Source organism: Asparagus officinalis, chromosome 3, assembly GCF_001876935.1.
Source record: "Asparagus officinalis chromosome 3, Aspof.V1, whole genome shotgun sequence".
NCBI lineage: Eukaryota > Viridiplantae > Streptophyta > Magnoliopsida > Asparagales > Asparagaceae > Asparagus > Asparagus officinalis.
In genome coordinates, this window is record NC_033796.1 from 7,201,300 (window position 1) to 7,219,267 (window position 17,968).

Here is a 17,968-nt window from a genome sequence, read left to right on the forward strand (position 1 = left end):
TGATATGGTTATGTGCTTTTTTCATAATATGAAAACTCATCAAGGACAGTTGCAGTTTTTTTATTAAAAAAATGTTAATTATGCAGTGATACCGCTTTCCATAAATCATGGATCCGCACCTGATATATATGCTGAAGGATATTCAGCTTGCAAGGAGGATTAGAGGCGTGAAGGCTTAGGGATTTGATTGTATCTTAATGATCTTCATTAAATGTTGTTTACATTTAGTCTTTATGTTGGGATTTTGATGTGTTTGGGATTGTGGAATGAAATTGAGTAGTTTTGGTTTGTTTGTTTGGTTACTAATATGCCTGTAGGTTAGAAATTTTATTAAACTGATATATTTATGTTAATGATATTATTTGATATGTGTTGTTATCTTGTTACGGAACGAAATTTTAAGCAATATTATAATGACATTATTTTATCTAATAGTGTTGATGAAACCCTTTATCAGTTTTGAGTTAATTTGAATTTCGTGGTTCTTATTTTGAAGCTCCTGCTATTTTCATTTTTGTAAGGGGGTTTTGGCGAGTAGACTAGCTTGACAACAATCCAACAACAACAAATTGGTAGAACAGTGTTACTTTTGAAGCTCCTTGGTTTTGTCAAGTCTTACTACAGTTGTGGCCTCTGTCGAGCTTCAGTTCTTGCTATTTCTACATATTTTTGTCTACCTACAAAACAATTGGTAGAACAGTGTGGCGAATTTTAGTGCTGGACAGATTTGTAACCTTTCTACTTGCGCAGAAGCACAAAGTATGAATTTGTTTTATCTCATGCATTCATTTAAATTCAACAAATCATAATGGCACTTGAGCCTTTTCAGATTCTCATTTTCTCTTGACAGACTAAAGTCTTGGATATAATTGAATATTATTTTGGCGAGTGTTAAACTGGACGAGAGAAAGAGGCAGGATTCTCTTTCTGTGTTGAGTGATTTTATTATGAAGTCTCATTTTGCATGGTGGTTTTGTTTTCTACTCACTTTTGAACCATACTTGCCTACTGCTGATAACAACCCTCCAGATCTTGCAGAACACTTTGTTAGGGGTGATAACTGATAAGGTCCTGGCAGGTTTGCCTATGTGTAAACTATTATTGGTCAGGTTTGCTTATGTATAAACTATTATGGTCCTGCAGCTATTCCCTATACTATCTAATGTTTTAGTTCTCAGATGTTGTCTTCTTGTATCCATTTTGCCTACCAAGTTCAATTTGGGTTTTATTTCCTCCAAAGCTATGTTCCCTGGTGTTTCTTCAAAGATATACAAAAGCATTATCCACTCTCCAAAGATCTTCCCTCCTTGATAAGTCATGGTAAAAGTTTCAGGAGAGTGGCAGTTCTGAGCATTGTAACTTTGTAAGTACCCTTTGTAATGTCTGATCATGTATAAGAACTACCATTAAACGTCCAAACATTTTGTAGGCATCTATAAAAGTAGCTTACCAGAACATGGCTGTATATAAATTAAAAGGTAATGATCTACATGATCAGTATTGTTTTTTTATTCACATTTCACGAGAGTCAAGTTCTATAACATTTTAATGTTTCTTTTATTATGTATTAATAATTGAGAGTTTTAAAATAAAACATAAATTATGTAATGAGTGCACGTCCGATTAAATGTATGCATAGATTCAAGGAGTGTCCGAGTGTCGGGTACGGGTATGGGAAGTGTTGGGTACGAGTACAGCTTCATGATAGAAGTGTCCATGCAACATAGGTAGGCGCTGGGTATGGGAAGTGTTGGGTACGAGTACAGCTTCATGATAGAAGTGTCCATGCAACATAGGTAGGCGCTGAAGTACAGCAACTATATGTTGATCCTATGCTTTGAGCACAGCACATAGTTTATATAGGTTGATGGCTATGTGCTACAAGCACCAAAGGTTTGCTTGTATCCTTTTGGTTTACGCATTATTTTTGAAGATGCTTATGACAAGGTGTTATTTTGCAGTACTGCATAGTTCCCTCTTGCTGACCGTCTTTCTTTCTTCTTTTGATGCAGTTGAAACTTGGCAGTGAGGAAGATTTTATGCGAAGGAATGGGAGGTGGCTTTTCAATTACGAGGTTCTATATCAAAATCTTTTGTTGAGGTTTCTTTCTTAAAAGTAGAGTTTTCTTTTGTTTTGCAGAAACTTTTGATGGCTATGTAGATAAGTGGGCTGTTGTGAATTTTTGGTCCTTGCAATACGAGAAATATTGTGTGTGATCTTATCAAATGTGGGAATATGAACGGAATGGTTGCGCTATTCTCTTGGGTAATTGTCATGTAACACCCTCAACGTTTGACTACGTATTAGAAAATTTTGATTATGCATCCCTTGTTTTTAGTTGGCTTCTAAGCTTTTGTAAAACACTCTTTTCTTCTTAAATTTCTGGCAGTCAGAACATGTGAATGGTGGGCAACAGTGAGCTTCTTTGCCGCATTGTCAAATTTGAGTTCGTTCTCCCCAGATTATGCTCAACAACTCTTAACATCTTTTGGTGCAGCGATGGTTATTGGTCGGTAACCTGATCCCTAATAAGAAAGAGATGAGTCCCAAAACATCTTTTGGTGCAGCGATGGTTATTGGTCGGTAACCTGATCCCTAATAAGAAAGAGATGAGTCCCAAAGGGGAGATTCTAAGAGGTGAAGGTTCTGGTCGGTAACCTGATCCCTAATAAGAAAGAGATGAGTCCCAAAGGGGAGATTCTAAGAGGTGAAGGTTCGCTTTCTTACTTTTTTCTGGGATTTTCTTAGTTACATAATGACTTTAATTTATCAATCTTGGTGTGATTAAGTGTCTTAGATTGCTTGTTGATGTCTACGACTCCCCATAGGTTTGAGTTCGTGGTTCTTTAATTGAAATCTCATTGAATTCTTGATAGTTCCTATTTGTAAATTTAAAATTGGTTCTCGTTTTTTCTTTGATCGATCCCATTATAAGTTACTCTTTGTTGAGTGCTCATTCATCAAAATGATAAAACTAAGAATAAATTGAAAAAAAAATGTGGACTACCCATTTATATCTTCGTGGAGATTTATATGATTTTGATGAGTTCATAGTGCCTTCTTGATCACAGATAGGAGTAAATACTCAGTGGCAACTTTATGATTCTTGACAGAAATTACTTTTCTTTAAAAAGTCTTTGTTTGGTTCATTTGACCGCATGTGCTTAGGTCTTTTAGATTGTTTTATACGTCTTCAACCTATGAAAATCTCAAACTTTGAAGTACGCGCACTTAATTGCCATTGGACCGAAAAACAAAAACGGACAAAAATCATGGGTTGTAACTTCAAAATCATAAATTTTGAAGTACACATACTTAATTGCTATTGGGTTAAAAAGAACAAAAACGCACAAAAAAAATCTAACCAGAAAAATTGCAAAATTTGAAGTACAGACACTTGGTTCCAATTGGGTCAAGAAGAAAAAAATAGACAAAAATTATAGGTTATATAACCTATGAGAAACACTAATTTTAAAGTATGCGTGCTTAATTGTCATTGGCTGAAAAATGACAAAAAATAGACCATTTTTTTGAAATTGCAAACTTTGCAGTACGTAAACTTATATGCAATTGGGTCAAAACTGACAAAAACGAAAAAAACCTATGGGTTATATAGCCCATGAAAATCCTAATGTTTGAAGTATGCATACTTAATTGCTATTGGGTCGAAATGAACAAAATTAGACAAAATGAAAATCCTAATGTTTGAAGTATGCATACTTAATTGCTATTGGGTCGAAATGAACAAAATTAGACAAAACTTGAGAATTATGGCTCATGAAGACCGCAACTTTGAGGGACACACACTTAGTTGCTATTGGGTCAAAACAAATAAAAATAGACAAAAACTATGTTATAACCCATAAAAATAACGATTTTTAAGTCATGTATTTAATTGCATCACAAACAAAAATCATAAGTTAGTTTATTAAATTCGTGAAACTTGAAATATGCTTACTTTATTGCAATTGAGTAAAAATGAACAAAAATGATAAAAATCGTGCGTTATATATATAACCCATGAAATTTGTGAAATTTGTAGTATGCGTACTTAATTGTAGTTGGGTCCAAACTTACGAAAATTGTGTATTTTAACCTATCAAAATCACAAACTTTAATTACGCGTACATTATTGTCATTAGATCGAATCAAACAAAAATGAACAAAATTTATGGGTTATAATCATAAAAACCGTGAAATATGAAGTATGCATACTTATTTGCAATTAAGTCAAACCAGAACAAAAATGGATGAAATCATGAGTTATAGCCTATGAAATTGTAATGTTTGAAACAAGGTTATCGATAGCGGATAGCGTCGCGTAGCGGTGAGGCATCGCTAAGGCTATTTCTGGCTATTGCAGCAAAATAGCGTTAAAAAGCGCAAAGTCAATAGCGGTCTAATTTAGATATGTATAAATACTAAAAAAAGTAAAGAAAATTTTTAAAAATCTAAAATATATATTGGATGATTTAAAGAGATCCTAAATATGAAATAGACATGTAACCATCACGTAATACCGAAGATGACAGGAGGAGTTAAAAAGTCGTCGCCTTCGAAAAGAAGAGCTTAGCGGTGACAGGACTATCCTAAGAGGAGCTCACAGTGAAGGAGGTGAGAGAAAGTATTAAGGTAGGTGCCAAAATCTATGAGAGGTGACGGGAGCATGCTGAAAATCACAAGAGACGGTGGAATGCAATGGTCAAGGGTTGAGTTTAATTTTTAAAAAATAAGCCTCAAACCGCTTTTAAATAGAAGTTAAAAAGAAAATTTCAAATGCAATCGCTAACTATTTACCGTTATGACACACTATTGGTCGCTTTTACGAATAGATAAATTCTGTAATATATCACTGCTATTGCGTGATAGTGTAACGAGCGATAGCGTCACGGGAAGGGACCGCTAACGCTATTAGCGTCACTATTGCGGGGCTATTTACCGCTATTTATAACAATGGTTTGAAATATGTGTGCTTAATTGTCATCGGATAAAAAACGAATAAAATTGTGAATTATAACCAATGAATATCATGAAATTTGAAAAACACTAACTCAAATAATTTGGGTCGAAACAATAATAAAAGAAAAAATCGTGCATTATAGCCCATGAACATCGTGAATTACGTATGTGTACTTTATTGCAATTTGGGTCAAAACAAACTGAAACCATAAACATCGCAAATTATTAAGAATGCGTATGTAATTGCTATTTGTTTGAAATGAACAAAAACAGAATTGTGGGTAAACCCATGAAATCGTAAAGTTTAAGGTACATCTACTTAATGACCATTAGGTTGAATCAAAGAACCATGGACCGTTATTGTGGGTTGTAGCATATGAAAACCGCGGATTTTGAAGTAAGCATACGTAATTGCCGTCGAATGGAACAAAAATGGACGAAAATCGTGTGTTACACATGAAAATAACGAAATTAATGTACGTGTACCTAATTTTTATATGGTCGAAAAGTGAATAAAAACAGACAAAATCGTAGGTTATAGCTCATAAAAATTGTTAATTTCAAAGTAAGTTAACTTAATTGTTAGTTTGCGGTTAGGTCGAAATCGAACAAAGCCCATGAACATCGAGAATTTTTAAATATGCATATATACTTAATTGCCAATAGGTCGAAATGAACAAAAATAAACAAAAATCGTGAATGATAATCCATAAAAATTGTGAATATTATAGTATGTATACTTAATTACTATTGAGTTGAAGCAAACAAAAAAGTAGACAAAGACACTGTGTTATAGCCTAGAAAAAGCATGATTTCTCAAGTACGTGTACTTAGTTGTAATGAGGTTAAAACGAACAAAATTTAAGTTGGGCAAAAAAAATTGTAGCTCTTTTGGTTTATTGCTTTTTGGTCAAATAAAGTAATGGACAAAACTTGTGGGCCATAACCTATGAAATGATGAAAATCACGGATTTTGGAGTACCCCTACATAAATACCATGACGGAAAAAAGGGCAAAAATTTATAACTCATGCAAATTACAAATTTTAAAGTATGTGTACAAAGTTGTTATTGGATCACAACAAATGAAATTACAATGAATATGTGGGTAATAACTCATAAAAATGTGAATTTTGAAATATACATTTAATTACTATGGGGTCAAAGAGAACGAAAGTGGATAAACATATTCGGTTATAACCCATTGATATATAATTTTAAAGAAAATGTACTTAATTTGCATTTGAAGAACTCATACTTAATTGCATTTGGTTCCAAACAAACAAAAAATCGTATGTTATAACTCCTGAAAATCATGAACTTAATTTGCATGCGCTAAATTGTTATTGGATAGAAACAAACAAAAATGGACAAAATTTGTGGGTTATAGCCTAGGTTAGTCACACGTGGCATTTTTAATGTTGTGCCCGTGTCAAACACGTGTTAAACATAGATTCTCAGTGGACACAACATAAATGAATGTGATTCAAAGTAAAACCCGATTTTTCCATTATGTATACTCTAAACGGTTTCTTTGGTAATGTTGGGTTCAAAACCAATCTGTTTGAAAACTAAAACTCATCACTCAGATATTTAAAAAGTACCCATCATATTATATCCCATGCTATCAAAACTAAACTTTTGAAGTTAAAGCTTATTCTTAGTTTGATTTAACTTGATTCTTAAAGATAATTGAAAGAAACATACAAATATTATAAGTATTATATTTTCATATTTGATCTAATATATATAGTTGTGTCCCTGTATCCTACATTTTATAAATTTGATATGTTCGGTGTCTGCACTCCGCACCTGTAATCATGCTATCTAGGTTATAATCCATGAAAATCTGTGAAGTATGAAGTGTATGTACTTATTTGTAATTGGGTCAAACCATAATAAAATGGACAAAAGTCAGTATATAACCCATACAAATTGTGAATTTTCAAGGATGTATGCTTAATTTGAAACTTGACGAAATGAGGAAAAAATTAAAAAAAGAAATTATGAGTTATAGTTCAAGAAAATCACAAAGTTTTGAAGTATTTATACTTAATTCCCATGGGATCGAAAAGAACTAAAATGGACAAAAATTGCGAATTATAGCTCATAAAAATCTTAAAATTTAAAGTATGCGTATTTAGTTGCTACTATTGGGTCCGAACAAATATAAAAGTTGTGGGTTACCCATGAAAATTGTGAAACTTTAAGTATCTATACTTCATTGTAATTAGAATTAGCTCAAAGAGAAAACACCAAAATTTTAGGTCATGGCCGAGGAAAATCACGAATTTGAATGTATGTGTACTTAGTTGAACAAAAATAGGAAAAATTGTGAGTTAACACATGAAAATTGTGAATTATGAAGTATGCATGCTCAAGGTTTTAAATATCGGCCGACATGTCCGACATGTCGGCCGACATATCGGTTTGATGGCTTGACCGACACGACATGGACGTTTTCAACTCGTATATCGGTTTTCAGGGCCAAATCGGAAATATCAGGGTCATATCGGGCATATCAGCCTATTTTTTAGCTTTGAAAAATCGACTGATATGGTACTTTTTTTTAGATCTGTTTTTTGTTATCGGGTTTGGGTTTAGTGATAAATACCCAAACCCGTTTGATCCGTTCTCATGTTTAAGGGTTCCTTATGAACCCGATAGAAAGAAATTATGAACCCAAATCCATATATTATTTACTTTTTATATGTTTAGTCTATAAAATTTATAAAGTATGCTTATATTGAATTTATGAATGCTTAGATTACATTTAGGACATGATATTATACATATGCGCACTACCCGATATGGCAATCCGATATTTAGTCAATGTCCCCCGATATATCCCCGATTTCCGCTATCCGATATGGATTTCAGCCATCCGACATGAACCCGACATCCAATATTTAAAACCTTGTGCATGCTTAATTGTCTTTAGGTTGAAAAGAATAAAAATGAACAAAATCGTGGATTATAGCCATTGAAAATCTTAAATTTGGAAGTACACATAATTAATTGCTATTAGGTTGAGACCAATAAAGTAGAAAAGGATTGTGGGTTAAATCCTGGAAGTACACATAATTAATTGCTATTAGGTTGAGACCAATAAAGTAGAAAAGGATTGTGGGTTAAATCCTTTGAAAATAAAGAATTTTGAAATATGCGGTTGAGACCAATAAAGTAGAAAAGGATTGTGGGTTAAATCCTTTGAAAATAAAGAATTTTGAAATATGCATAATAAGTAGCCACCGAGTCAAAATGAATGAAAATGGACAAAATCATTGGTTTGTAGCCTATGAAAATCATAGATTTTAGATTGCACATGCTTAATTGCCATTAGATCGAAATGAAAAAAAAATCATGTGATATACCTCATGAAAATTAAAATTTTTGGAGTAAACGTCCTTAATTTTCTTGAGTTCGAAGGGAGCAAAAATGGACAAATGCCATAGATTATGACACTTGAAAATTGCGAAGTTCAAAATACATGTGCTTAGTTTGCTATGGTATCGAAAGGAATAAAAATAGACAAAAATAATAGGTTATAACCCATGTTAGTTGTGTTATTTGCGTACTTAATTAACATTGGGCCGAAACTAACAAAAATGGATAAAAAACTGTAGGTTATAGCACATAAAATGATTAAATTTGAAGTGCGTGTGTATAATTGATATTGGATCAAATCAAACAAAAATGAAAGAAAATCATAGATTAAACTCACGAATGTTTAAATAATCTTACTTTCATTGTGTCGGAAATGACAAATATGACGAACGTGGAGAGTTATAGCGCTGGAAAAATGAAAATTATGAAGTTCATATTCGTATTTGCAATTGGGTCTAAATGAACAAACAAGGACATAAATTATGGGGTATAGCCATGAAAAATGTAAATTTTGAACTGCCTATTCCTACTTGCAATTGGATCAAATGAAAAAGTATGAACAAAAATCATGGGTATATAGTCCATTAAAGTCGCGAACTTTTAAATATGCATATACTTAATTACTCGGTCAAAACGAAGGGTAATTACAAAATAATTGGGTTATAACCCGTTAAAATCTTGAATTTTATAATAAGCGTAACTAATTGACATTAGGTCGAAACGAACAAAAAATAAAAAAAAAATCATGGGTTATAGGCTTATAGCCCACGAAATTGTGAATTATGAAGTACGCATATTTATTTGCAATTGAGTCGAAACAAACAAAATGAACAAAATTTGTGCGTTATATCTTATTTTAATTGTTAGTTGAAATACCTACACTTAATTGCAATTGGGTGACTGGGTCGAACAAACAAAATTTGACAAAAGTCATTTATAATAGCCTATGAAAATCACAAGTTTTGAAATACGTGTACTTAATTACAATTGAATTAAAACAAATAAATTGGAAACAAATTGCGTTATATCTCATGTTTATTGCGAAACTTTGAATATATGTATTTAATTGCAATTGGGTCGAAAAGAAAAAATGGTCATAATAATAGATTATAGCGCATGAAAATCACGAATTTAGAAATGTGTATACTTAATTCTAATTGGGTCCAAGCAAACAAAAATGGAAAAAAGTGTGGACTATGGCCCATGAAAATCATGATCTGATAGTATGCACATACTCTATTGCCACTTGATCGAAATGAAAAAAATGAACAAAAATCATGCGTTGTAGCCCATGAAAATCATTTGAAGTAATGTACCTAATTGCAATTGGGTCGAAATAAAATTTGGACATTAATTAGTGTTATGTCCTATGTTAATTGCAAAACTTGAAATTTGCGTACTAATTGCAATTGAATCGAAATAAATAGAAATGATCAAGATCGTGGGCTTCCCATGGAAATCGAGAATTTAAAAGTCTACTTAATTGTAGTTGGTTCTTAACAAACAAAAAAGTAAAAAATTATGGGTTACGACTCATGCAAATCTGAACTGTAAAATACACACATTTTATTGTCATTAGGTCAAAGTGAGCAAAAAGTCACCAAAATCATGCGTTATTGCTCATAAAAATTATGAATTTCAAAGAATGCATGCTTGATAGCAATTAGGATGAAACGAATAAAAATTGACAAAAATCATGTGTGATATCCCAGAAATTACAAAACTTGAAGTACTTGCTCGTGAAAATTGTGAGTTTAGTACTTAATTTCAATTGAGTACAAACAAACAAAAATGTGAAAAATTATGTATCACATCCCATGTAAATCGTGAATTTTAAAGTGAACCCCCTTAATTACTTTTGAGTCGAGATGGAAGAAGGTCAAAATCATCAGATTAAAACTTATGAAAACCTTTTGAGGTATTATGTCACGCTCCGAAACTACAACAAAAAATTCATAAATACGGGTTACGCGACACCAACGACCTATGCACGAGACAAGTCTTATGCACGAGTCAAGCCTGACACTTCATATCACATAGTTTATCTCAAAATATTCATTAATCTGCTGATGATAGAAGTTCAGAGCAAGGTTTTAAATATCGGTCATCGGGGATTTATCGGACGATCAAAATCCTTATCGGATAGCAGAAATCGGGGATATATCGGGCAGTGTTGTAAATAGCGGCCAATAGCGGGGCTATAGCGGCACGAATAGCGGTCGCGGCCCTTCAGCGCTACGCGTAGGGGTTTCGCGGTTGGCTTAAGCGAAAAAATCCGCTATTCATTTGAATAGCGCGTAAAAGCGGATTTTAGCGGGTTAAAAGCGGGTTTTCGCTGTTAAAAGCGGATTTTCGCGGTTAAAAACGGATTTTCGCGGTTAAAAGCGAATTTTTGTTGTTAAAAGCGGCTAAACCCGCTATCACACATATTTGATACTATATTTCTTGAATTTCTTCATAGTTTCATTCATACAACAAACTTATTAATTGTTATTTATTGATAATACAAGAAATTTATAACTAATTGAATTTTTAGATTTTTTTTATGTAATTGTTATTTATTGATAATACAAGAAATTTATAACTAATTGAATTTTTAGATTTTTTTTATGAATTTTCTTATTATTTAGGATATTTAAATATATTTAAATTTGACCGCTATTTGACTATGCGCTATTTGCCGCGATTTCGCCGTAATAGCCCGATATAGCCTTAGCAGTACCTCGCCGCGATGCGCCGCGATCCGCTATCAGCAACCTTGATATCGGGGATAAGTAGTATTTATCGGAGTGATATACTAGATGGTGTATATATAATATAACAACCAAAAAATGTAATCTAACCATACTTAATGAAATATAAACATACCAATGTATAAATAATCATGTTTAGAATTACTAACCAATTGTAGAAAGCAAGTCGGGTCGGGTTTAACAACTCACTAAATAACTGCCCATTACCTGAAAATTGAACTCAAAATTTGGCCCAATAAAGCCGATATTTAGAGCCTCTTTATCGTCCAATAAGTACCTTTATCGTCGATAACTCGCCGATAAACCCCAAAAAACGATAACCGATTAAAATTCCTTCGATAACTCGCCGATAAACCCCAAAAAACGATAACCGATTAAAATTCCTACTTATCCTAGCGGAAAGCTCCCAAATCTGATAACTCGGCGATAATATCGGATTATCGGCCGATATTTAAAACCATGGTTCAGAGCAACTATATATATATATGAAAATGTTATATTATTTATTTTTTTCGATTACAAGATAAATCAAATATAATACTTATTCAATTTCATATTATAAAATACTAGTGAGAAATGAACTCACTATCTCGTTAATGTATATTTTAGTCAGCTTTTCTAATAAAATTTCATATTGAAAAGCAAAGAGTGCTGATTTTGTCAATCGGTTCATAATCACTCATATTGCATCATTCTTTCTCAAAGATTTCGGAAGGCCAGTGACAATCCATGATGATCTTTTCCCATTTTCACATTGGTATGTCCAAGTTATGGACTAAACCAGCTGGTCTTTGGTGTTCAGGCTTTACTTGTTGGCAAGTAAAACATTCATCCAATTACGATCGATTTGATCTTATTGCCTAGTGACTACAAATGTCACTGCTTGTAGTAGTTCCTCAGTGCATTGTTGTCTATTGAGTTTCCTGAGGTGGATGCACGAGTAATTCTAGATCTCATCATTTCACTTATCGTTTGATTAAGATCCTTATCTTCGTTAGGAGGGGTTTGTTCATTACCTGTAGCCATATCTCCCTATAAATAATAAAATGTTTAGGTCAACTGTTATACAAGAAATAATTTCTGAGTCAGCCACATATACGCAATTCAAGTAATTATGAACTCGATTATTACTCAACATAATAACACAAATCTGTATTTACAAGCCAAAAGTATATTATTAATAGTTAACTTTTTAGTCCATACATATATCTTGAGTATATGGGTTTACATATATACATATTTTCTTCCAAAATGTCCTATATATACCAAAAGAGTAACTACGAAAACCCATATACTAATATTACAAAATTGTCCTAACAGTTACACTCTATTTCATCGAGGAGAGGAGCTGCTAGAGCTAGACTTATCCTCGGTTGGCTCGGTCTCCTCCGAGTTTTAGTTATTATCAGAGTCGGACATTGGATCTGGATCGATACTACTAGTCTCTCATCCTTCAAGATCGAGGTCTGGACCAATACGTAGGGTATTCGACTCATTCTCAGAAAAAGGGAGTCCATCATTATCACTAAAAATCTGGACCACCTGGGACTCGGTGCTAGAGGGATCGGACGAACCCACGGTAACTTCTGAAGGTGATGACTCAACTGGAATAACCTCTACTGCTAGATCCTCATCCTCAGAATGATCAACCTTAGACTCCGATGGATCTATTATAATAACTTCTACTGACTCGACCTCTGATAAGTCTGGGGTCACATGGTTAACCACTATCAAGTCTGGGTCAGTCTCATCAGAAGTGTACTCCCTGTCTCTTAAGCTAGGTTCCCAGGAGTTGTCTACAGAAATTGTATAGCTAAAATGGGTGTCTGAGAAACTGGTTAAGGAATGTGTCACCGCCATCCTACAAAAAGGGGACCATCTATCAGCATACTAAAATAAAGGGACAAAAATAAAATAAAATAAACATGTATTAAGAAATACTAGAAAGTTCTAAAATGAAATAAGGTCAACTAAATCCCGTATGTACCCTCCTTAAATATGTAAAAGGCCTAACTATAAAGCATTAAGATGCATACACATATATACATATGTATACAGAAATATATATCACATAGCTGACCCATACGATAACACTCATCCAGCGCATATATACTATGCTAACGTGCCCTACAAGGCTTCTAACGTCAAAACCTAGGCTCTGATATCATCTTAAACACATAAAATTTTTGTTTCTTTTTGCAAATCCTTGTTTTTAACTTCATAATCATAACAATTTATCATCCTCACTCAATTCTATTTTGATTCAAATTACAAAAACTTACTATGAAATTTAAAAGTGGGTTATACCTCAATTGATTGGGATATTGATTTGTTGCCTTGGTCTTCTTTTCTCGCTTCACAAGCTTTCTATTGATCCCAGAGAGTTTTGTTGAGGGTATTCTCCGTTTTTTCTATTTTTTTGGGGTTTTCTTTGATTTTTTTCTCTGTTGTATCCTTCTGTTGAGGAGGCTATATTTTCTTTCTTATGTGTGCAACTGAATATACTATGATATTTTCTAGAATAAACCCTTTTTAAATCAGGGTCAACATTAAGAAAGAAAAAAAACTACTAATTTGTACAAAATCCGAGGATTATTATTTTCTCAATTTCACAGTTAATTGTCAGAATCTTAATTCTCGATGAGTTATTCGTGAATATGAAAGTCACCTCATTGGTCACACTAAGGCTACGAATTATAGCTCAGTAGTATGGGAATGCGTAAAACGCATCACATAACAGATAATTCTCGAAAATCGAATGCACCTAACACTATCATACGTTACTGGCCAAATATAGAGGAGCCAGAACAAGTTTCAGAGGGGCCAATACAGAGGGGTCAATATAGAGTGGCCAAATAAATGTGCATTCACCATATGAAGCAGAATCACTTCATAGTGGACTTTTTGAGGGTTTAAAAATATCAAGAATCGCTTGTCAAATGAGTAACACCTTGCGTATCAGAATTTATAGATACTTTCAAATGACGTGGACAAGGGTAAAACTCGTTATCCCAGTTAAAACAGTTTACGGATTTCACTTTTCTTTATTTTTTATCAAATACTAAGTCACAGAAAATCTTTGAATCCATTAAACTGTTGAAATGCGTTCTAAATATTTATTTTCTTCAAAAGCTTTCAAATAAAGCAATTCCCACAATTATTTGAAATCGAATAAGAACCAAATTCACTTTTCATAGTTCATATAAAATCAAATTGATTTTTCATATCTTGTATGAAATCAACATCGTATTTATGGTTTAGGCCACAACAAAAGTAGATCAAATCACCTTTTATTTATATATATGAAAATGATATATTATTTATTTTTCGATTACAAGATAAATCAAATATAATACTCGTGCAATTTCATATTATAAAATATTAATGAGAAATGAACTCACCTCTAGTGGACACGATTTTTCCTCTCTTTTTTTTCCTAATGGACCGTCTGAGGCCTCTCTCTTTCTCTCTCTCTCCATGGCGACAGGAATCGCCGACGTCCAGGAGCGGCCAATGGTAAGACCCCCGCCGGATCTAGGGTTAGTAATTTTTTTCCAGTCCGTCATATACATCTTAAACACATAAAAATTTTGTTTTTTTTTGCAAATCCTAGTTTTTAACTTCATAATCATAACAAGTTATCATCCTCATTCATTTTATTTTGATTCAAATTACTAAAACTTACTATGAATTTTGAAAGTGGGTTATACCTCAATTGATTGAGATATTAATTTGTTGCCTTTGTCTTCTTTTCTCCCTTCACAAGCTTTCTATTGATCCTAAAGAGTAGAGGATGAGAGGGTATTCTCCGTTTTTTTTTTTTCTTTTTTTGTGGGTTTTCTTTGATTTTTTTCTCTGTTTTATCCCTTTGTTGAGGAGGTGCCGCCCCAAACATCAAATGACTTTTAGCCATTAAAACACTAACGTGACAATTAAACAAGAGTTGGACAGGGTGAAATTCAAAGAAATCCCTAATTAGTTTTTTCCTAATCTGTATTTTAAAATTTTTTCTCCATTAATCCAATTTTAAGACACTAATTACTTAGGCTACTATGCTCTCCCCTCCTAATAAAATGTTTCGCCCTCGAAACTTGACATACCTATATCTCAAAAGAGCTCTGAATATCTCTCTCGCATAGAATCTTTCGTCTCCCAAGTAGCTTCTCTTTCAGAGTGATTCTTCCACTAAACTTTCACATATTTGATTATTCTCATATGTACCCTCCTTAAATATGTAAAAGGCCTTACTATAAAGCATTCATATGCATACACGTATATACATATGTATACAAACATATATATCACATAGCTGACCTATACGATAACACTCATCTAACGTATATACACTATGCTAACGTGCCCTACAAGGCTTCTAATGTTGAAACCTAGGCTTTGATACCATCTTAAACACATAAAAATTGTGTTTCTTTTTGCAAATCCTAGTTTTTAACTTCATAAGCGTAACAAGTTATCATCCTCACTCATTCTATTTTGATTCAAATTACTAAAACTTACTATGAAATTTAAAAGTGAGTTATACCTCAATTGATTGTGATATTGATTTGTTGCCTTGGTCTTCTTTTCTCCCTTCAGAAGCTTTCTATTGATCCCAGGGAGTTTTGTTGAGGATGAGAGAGAATTCTCCGCTTTTTTTCTTTTTCTTTTTTTGTGGGCTTTCTTTGATATTTTCTGTGTTTTATCCCTCTGTTGAGGAGGTGTCGCCCCAAGCATCAAATGACTTTTAGCCATTAAAACACTAACGTGACAGTTAAATAAGAGTTGTGGGGTGAAATTCCAAAGAAATCCCTAATCTGTTTTTTTTTTAAAAAAAATCCATTAATCCAATTTTAAGGCACTAATTACTTAGGCTACTACATACTACCTACATAATTACCATTGGGTCGAAATAAACAAAACTGAAAAAATCATGGGTGGCCCCTGAAAATCGCAAAATTTGAAATATGGTTAATCAATTGACATTGGGTCAAAGCACATGCACACACACAACAAGAGTATCTGATAATTTTTTTAATTTGTAGACGTTAGCGGACCACATTCTGTTTTCTTGCTTCACTTAACAAGCTACATTACTACAAATTATGCTAGTTTGTTCGTTTGTAATTTATTAGTCTGTATAAGCACTTGCTATAGGGATTACGGGTTTTGGGTCTTTTGTTCCTTCTAGTTGTCCGCGATCTCCCTGAGTTTCTCTTTCACTCCATCTCTTAGCACGTGTCTCATTTCTATACTTCCATTAGCTTCACCCTGGAGCTTCCTAATGCAAAATTGCCTCGGTTATCTCCTGCAATTTTAGCGCAGTTTCCCATTTAAGAGTGAATTTTCTTACTTTATTTCTGAATCGTCAAACTATAGTGACATAATTTGAACAATCTAAGTATTGCCATGTAGTTTTTATTTTTGCTAGGAACCACATTCAAATTCTTATCATGGTTGGTCTATGGTGATACCACATTCAAATTCTTATCATGGTTGGTCTATGGTGATAGCATTGAGTAGAAACAATTTAACTTGGCTAATGTTTTAAACCTTCAATCAAATTTTTGTCTATGGTGATAGCATTGAGTAGAAACAATTTAACTTGGCTAATGTTTTAAACCTTCAATCAAATTTTTAGACTTTCTTTTTGGATTACAGGTATTTTGTTTCTCTGTCAGCTTCTTGTCCCCAAAGTCCATGGATCCTGTCGTGATGTGACAACAACACCCGTATTTGGCCAATGAAGGAATTTGATATCCGCTTTGGAACTAACTATCAGAAAGTAAGCAGATAAAACATACAACAAAATCAAATACAAAACAACAAAATCCCTCTTAACACTAACTCTGTAAAATCACCCAAAATCTCAGACAGACACACTATTAGGAACCCCTCTTCCGCTAATCCCCGCAACCCTCCAACCCTCCTAAAATCTGAAGTATTCGGATAGAGCAAAGTATAAGCAACACCAACCTCCCCTGTCCTATTCTTCAACCTCTCATCCTTATTCCTCTCCTCGATCCTCTTCTCAATCCTCACCAGCTCCTCTCTAAACCTCTCAAAAACCTCCACTGCCCTTCGATCCGACGTCCACTCCCTATCCTCCCTCTGCCCAATATAAACCTCATCGCTCGAGTGCATCGACAAAATCTCTAACACTGACATAACCGTAAATGCCGGTGCCTTTCTCGTTATACTCTTAAGTAACAACCCCTCAGGGTCATTTTCAATCTCATCATACTCTTTAGGATCTGGCATTGGATGTCGAATGAATGTGGGTCGGTTTGGGACAAAGCCAGCATATGCGTACTGGCCGAAGTTGAGGGAGGCATGGTAGGCAGAGGCAAGCCAGATGAGGATTGTACAAACTTCGGTTAGGGATGATAGCGTTTGCATGTTGGGCCACCAGGGTAAAACACTTGTGTAATTTTCACTCAGGGGTTCTATGTACCAAAATGAAGCTACAAATGTAATAACTTCCAAAGGGTGATACTACAGGGAATCTGTGCAAGTAAACGTTTGCTTTATTCAAATTATAGGATATTCCTCTGTAACTAACTATAATCTTGGGACACATTTTTTCTTTTTACCTTGAAATATACGTGTAAGAGAAGATATTTTGGAATACCTTTTGCAGAGATCAGTTGGGAGTGCATGATCCATGAGGTTCCAGCTTTTATAAATCTCTGATGTCAAACTCATTGCGAATTTTCCAGGAAAGAAGCTTCTCTCTACGGGTCCATTTGCGTGTACGAGGAGCTGGCGAGCCAAGGAGTTCATGTTCATGTTGTCTCTATAGTGAGGGCTCAGCAATTTGTAGATCGGGTGCGTAACACTGAGCTGTCTGTTTTGTCGCTATAACAAAGGGTTCA

At 33.8% G+C, this 17,968-nt stretch overlaps 1 protein-coding gene and 1 long non-coding RNA gene across 3 annotated transcripts; one reads left to right on the forward strand and one right to left on the reverse strand.

Annotated features, from left to right (window-relative positions):
* Positions 363-2,546, forward strand: LOC109832822. 2 transcript variants are annotated; one of them, XR_002244992.1, is made up of 4 exons: positions 363-759; positions 2,013-2,056; positions 2,141-2,266; positions 2,391-2,546. It is a non-coding gene; the product is annotated as an uncharacterized LOC109832822 (long non-coding RNA). The 2 variants fall into 2 exon arrangements; XR_002244993.1 differs by lacking the exon at positions 363-759 and adding an exon at positions 1,097-1,363.
* LOC109832820 (linoleate 9S-lipoxygenase 5, chloroplastic-like) lies at positions 16,737-17,724 on the reverse strand. Its single transcript, XM_020400265.1, has one exon. The coding sequence runs from the start codon at positions 17,490-17,492 to the stop codon at positions 16,905-16,907; it is 588 nt and encodes a 195-aa protein (XP_020255854.1). The 5' UTR covers positions 17,493-17,724; the 3' UTR covers positions 16,737-16,904.